Raw genomic sequence first — 5,167 nt, forward strand, 5'->3', positions numbered from 1 at the left:
ACTAGCAGAGTGCAGATTGCTGTGGCATTGCTGTGACATAACTGTGGAACAATGTCTAGGAGAGAGGGCAGTGGACCTTTTGACCAGAATGTTTAACACAATCTCCGAAGGATAGGATGCCTGACAATGAAGAAAAAGACCGCTGGTAAAGATTTTCAAGAACAAGGGTGGTGGGCAAAACTGTAGTAACTACAGAGGGTTAAAATTAATGAGTCATACAATAAACCCAGGTTAAAGAGAGAAATGATGATCAGTGAGTGGCAGTTTGCATCTGTGGTGCTCTTTCACCACATGAAGCCAATGTTTCCTGTGAGAGCGTTGATAGAGAAGTACAGAGAAGGTCAGTATGTCTTTGTGAATCTAGAGAAAGCATATGTTAGGGTGCAGAATAGAAGTCAGGAGTAGGAGAGTAGTATGCGAGGTTGGTGCAGGTGCATGGTGGTGAGGTGTGCAGCTGTAGCAACAGATGGGTTCAAGGTGGGGTTGGGATTGCATCAGGATCGAGTCTTGTTTGCAGCAGTGATGGACAGGTTGACAGATGAGGTCAAGCAGGAGTCTCCATGGACTGTCATGTTCACACATGGCATTGTAATCTATAGTGAGAGTGGGGAGCAGGTGGAATAGAAGCTGGAGAGGTGGAGGTATGATCTGGAGAGAAGAGCGATGAAAGTCAGTAGAAGGAAGACAGAATAGATGTGTGTGAATGAGAGGGAGACAGATGTCATGGGGAAGCTACAAGGAGCGGAAGTAGTGAAGCTAGATGAGTTTAAATATCCGGGGACATCCATCCAAAGCAACAGAAAGAGCACAAGAGAGGTGAAGAAGAGAGTGTAGGCAGGGCAAGCAGGTGGAGGTGTGTGCAGAGGGTTGGTGTGACAGAGGAGGAAGTTAGTGGTGGGATGAAATGGAGGCAGAGGATCCGCTGTGACTTTGCAACTGGAAGAAGAAGAATGAAGTCACCCCAATATTGGCTTTGTTGTCATTAAGCAGTCTGTCTAAAACAAGAGAAGCAAAAGGAAAAAGAAACATATTTAAGCCTGAAAATAGATTTTGCATTTATATTGTATTATATGACTAACAACAACAAAAAATAACAACAGAAGTTTTTAGTCTGAGCAACTGTCTGCAAGTTTTTATAGTTGATTTCTTTTCCCTCCATTAGTTTTCCACAGGCTTCATCAAAGTTGTTTTCTGTAATTAGAAATGGGTCACCATATTAAATCAGCCACATTTAAAAAAAGAAATCCACACTCACAGATGGCACAGCACTCACATTGTTGGCAAATTCATTCTGGCAAATGAAGTAAATCGCTATGTGAGAAACATTAGACTGTTGTGAGGTGAGCTGAGGAAAGAGGACCAAAACACTCGACTCAACGGATTGAATAACTGAGAAAACATTTTTTTGCGGCACCACATTTTTATTCTTGAACTCCAATGGAGTAGCTTTGAATAATTAAGAATTCAAAATAACCATATTTAACTTATAACTGGGCCTTGAGCTTCGTTCACAGCCAGAGTTGTGTGTGTGACATGACCATATTAGAGATATCCTCTATCTATGCCATCATACTGAGTCAAGAGTATGCAAAACTGCATGGAATAGAGCAGTTCAGAAGCCTTTATTAATCCATAAGGAAATTATGTGGAAGCCTACTACAGACAGAGACTATGCCAAAGTCTTGATCCAGCCCTCATTTCTTTGCATTCTTCCCGTTTTATTTAGTTTTTTGGATATCTTGCACATTTTTTCAGGTCCTTGTACCTGACTATTTCCAAAGGATTGTTGCTTTTTCTTTCTTTTTTTCTTGTTAAACACATCAACATTGACCTACAACTCATTCAAATTCAAAAAAGGCCCCATATTCAGGAGATGAACCAGTGTTGTGTCTACATATAACAGGCAACTTAGCAAAGAACCAATTTTAAATTGTATCTTTAGGCTCTCTTACCAGCAGCATGTCATATAAACACATATTTTTCCCATCTCTTTAGTTAAATCTACTAAAACAAGCCAAAGGTAACAGAGTTTGACAGGCATAAAATTGTATTTCTGCACCAACACTGTAATTTCCAAATAGTTATTAGCTGAAAACTTGGCTTGTCTCAGGATGGTGTGCAGTGAGAAACTGGACAAGAAGAGTACGAAAGAAGAGGCAGATCTAAAAAAAAACTGTCTGCAGCAGATGAACAATATCCTCCAGAATTCAATTCAATTCAATTCAATTTTATTTATATAGCGCCAAATCACAACAAAAGTCGCCTCAAGGCGCTTTATATTGTACAGTAGATAGCACAATAATAAATACAGAGAAAAACCCAACAATCATATGACCCCCTATGAGCAAGCACTTTGGCGACAGTGGGAAGGAAAACTCCCTTTTAACAGGAAGAAACCTCCGGCAGAACCAGGCTCAGGGAGGGCGGCCATCTGCTGCGACCGGTTGGGGTGAAAGAAGGAAAACAGGATGAAAGACATGCTGTGGAAGAGAGACAGAGATTAATAACAGATATGATTCGATGCAGAGAGGTCTATTAGCACATAGTGAGTGAGAAAGGTGACTGGAAGGGAAAAACTCAATGCATCATGGGAATCCCCGGCAGCCTACGTCTATTGCAGCATAACTAAGGGAGGATTCAGGGTCACCTGGTCCAGCCCTAACTATATGCTTTAGCAAAAAGGAAAGTTTTAAGCCTAATCTTGAAAGTAGAGATAGTGTCTGTCTCCCGAATCCAAACTGGAAGTTGGTTCCACAGAAGAGGGGCCTGAAAACTGAAGGCTCTGCCTCCCATTCTACTTTTAAATACTCTAGGAACAACAAGTAGGCCTGCAGTGCAAGAGCGAAGTGCTCTAATAGGGTGATATGGTACTACAAGGTCATTAAGATAAGATGGGGCCTGATTATTTAAGACCTTGTATGTGAGGAGCAGGATTTTGAATTCAATTCTGGATTTAACAGGAAGCCAATGAAGGGAAGCCAAAACAGGAGAAATATGCTCTCTCTTTCTAGTCCCTGTCAGTACTCTTGCTGCAGCATTTTGGATTAGCTGAAGGCTTTTCAGCGAGTTTTTAGGACATCCTGATAATAGTGAATTACAGTAGTCCAGCCTGGAAGTAATAAATGCATGAACTAGTTTTTCAGCATCACTCTGAGACAGGATATTTCTAATTTTAGAGATGTTGCGCAAATGGAAGAAAGCAGTCTTACATATTTGTTTAATATGTGCGTTGAAGGACATGTCCTGGTCAAAAATGACTCCAAGGTTTCTCACAGTGTTACTGGAGGCCAAGGTAATGCCATCCAGAGTAAGAATCTGCTTAGATACCATATTTCTAAGATTTTCAGGGCCGAGTACAATAACCTCAGTTTTATCTGAATTAAGAAGCAGAAAGTTAGCGGCCATCCAGGTCTTTATGTCTTTAAGACATTCCTGCAGTTTAACTAATTGGTGTGTGTTACCTGGCTTCATGGATAGATAGAGCTGCGTGTCATCTGCATAGCAGTGAAAATTTATGCTATGTCTTCTAATGATGTTGCCTAGGGGAAGCATGTATAATGTAAATAGAATTGGTCCTAGCACTGAACCCTGTGGAACACCATAATTGACCTTAGTGTCTGAAGAGGACTCTCCATTTACATGTACAAATTGGAGTCTATTAGATAGATATGATACAAACCACTGCAGTGCAGTACCTGTAATACCTACAGCATGTTCTAATCGCTCTAATAGGATATTATGGTCAACAGTATCGAATGCAGCACTGAGGTCTAGCAGGACAAGCACAGAGATGAGTCCACTGTCAGAGGCCATAAGAAGATCATTTGTAACCTTCACTAAAGCTGTTTCTGTGCTGTGCTGAGCTCTGAAACCTGACTGAAACGCTTCAAATAAGCCATTCCTCTGCAGATGATCAGTTAGCTGTTTGACAACTACTCTTTCAAGGATTTTTGATATGAAAGGAAGGTTGGAGATTGGCCTATAATTAGCTAAGACAGCTGGGTCTAGAGATGGCTTTTTGAGTAAAGGTTTAACTACAGCCAGCTTGAAGGCCTGTGGTACATAGCCGATTATTAGAGATAGGTTGATCATATTTAAGATTGAAGCATTAATTAATGGCAGGACTTCTTTGAGCAGTTTTGTAGGAATGGGGTCTAAAAGACACGTTGATGGTTTGGAGGAATTAATTATTGAAGTTAACTCAGAAAGATCAATTGGAGAAAAAGAGTCTAACTTAACATTGATGGTACTAAGAGTAGCTGTAGATGATATTACATCTGTGGGATGATTATTGGTAATTTTTTCTCTAATGATAAAAATTTTATTTGTGAAGAAGTTCATGAAGTCATTACTAGTTAACGTTAAAGGGATGGTTGGCTCAGTAGAGCTCTGACTTTTTGTCAGCCTGGCTACAGTGCTGAAGAGAAACCTGGGGTTGTTCTTATTTTCTTCAATCAGTGACGAATAGTAAGATGTTCTGGCTTTGCGGAGGGCTTTCTTATAAAGCAGCAAACTATTTCTCCAGGCTAAATGATGATCCTCTAAATTTGTGACACGCCATTTCCTCTCCAGCTTACGAGTTATCTGCTTTAGGCTACGTGTTTGAGAATTATACCACGGAGTCAGGGACTTTGGATTTGAGGCCTTAGTTTTCACAGGAGCTACAGTATCCAGAGTCGTACGTAGTGAGGAGGTAAAATTATTAACAAGATAATCGACCTCTGTTGGAGTAGCGTTCAGATAGCTGCTCTGCTCTATGTTGGTACAGGGCATTGAAGATGATAACAGTGGGTGGATTATATTCTTAAACTTAGTTACAGCACTTTCAGAAAGACATCTACTTTGATAAAGTCTACTCTCCACTGCTGTGTAATCAATTATTGTAAATGTAAATGTTATCAGGAAATGATCAGACAGCAGAGGGTTTTCAGGAAACACTGTTAAATGTTCAGTTTCTATGCCATATGTTAAAACAAGATCTAGAGTGTGATTAAAGTGGTGGGTGGGTTCTTTTACATTTTGAGAGAAGCCAATTGAGTCTAATAACAGATTAAATGCCATGTTGAGGCTGTCATTTTTAGCATCTACATGGATGTTAAAATCACCCACAATAATTATTTTATCTGAGCTGAGCACTAAATCAGATAAAAAGTCTGAGAAATCAGAG

General features: G+C 40.1%; 1 protein-coding gene across 1 annotated transcript; it reads right to left on the reverse strand.

Moving 5' to 3' along the window:
• Positions 1-2,658: 2,658 nt before the first annotated feature.
• On the reverse strand, positions 2,659-3,555 carry LOC112843875 (uncharacterized; the record flags this gene model as incomplete). The annotated part of the gene is made up of 1 exon (XM_025903086.1): positions 2,659-3,555. A coding segment is annotated over one exon (897 nt), but the record flags the coding sequence as incomplete, so codon positions are not given.
• Between the last annotated feature and the right edge of the window lie 1,612 nt (positions 3,556-5,167).

The sequence above is a fragment of the Oreochromis niloticus genome, linkage group LG23, assembly GCF_001858045.2.
Source record: "Oreochromis niloticus isolate F11D_XX linkage group LG23, O_niloticus_UMD_NMBU, whole genome shotgun sequence".
Taxonomy (NCBI): domain Eukaryota; kingdom Metazoa; phylum Chordata; class Actinopteri; order Cichliformes; family Cichlidae; genus Oreochromis; species Oreochromis niloticus.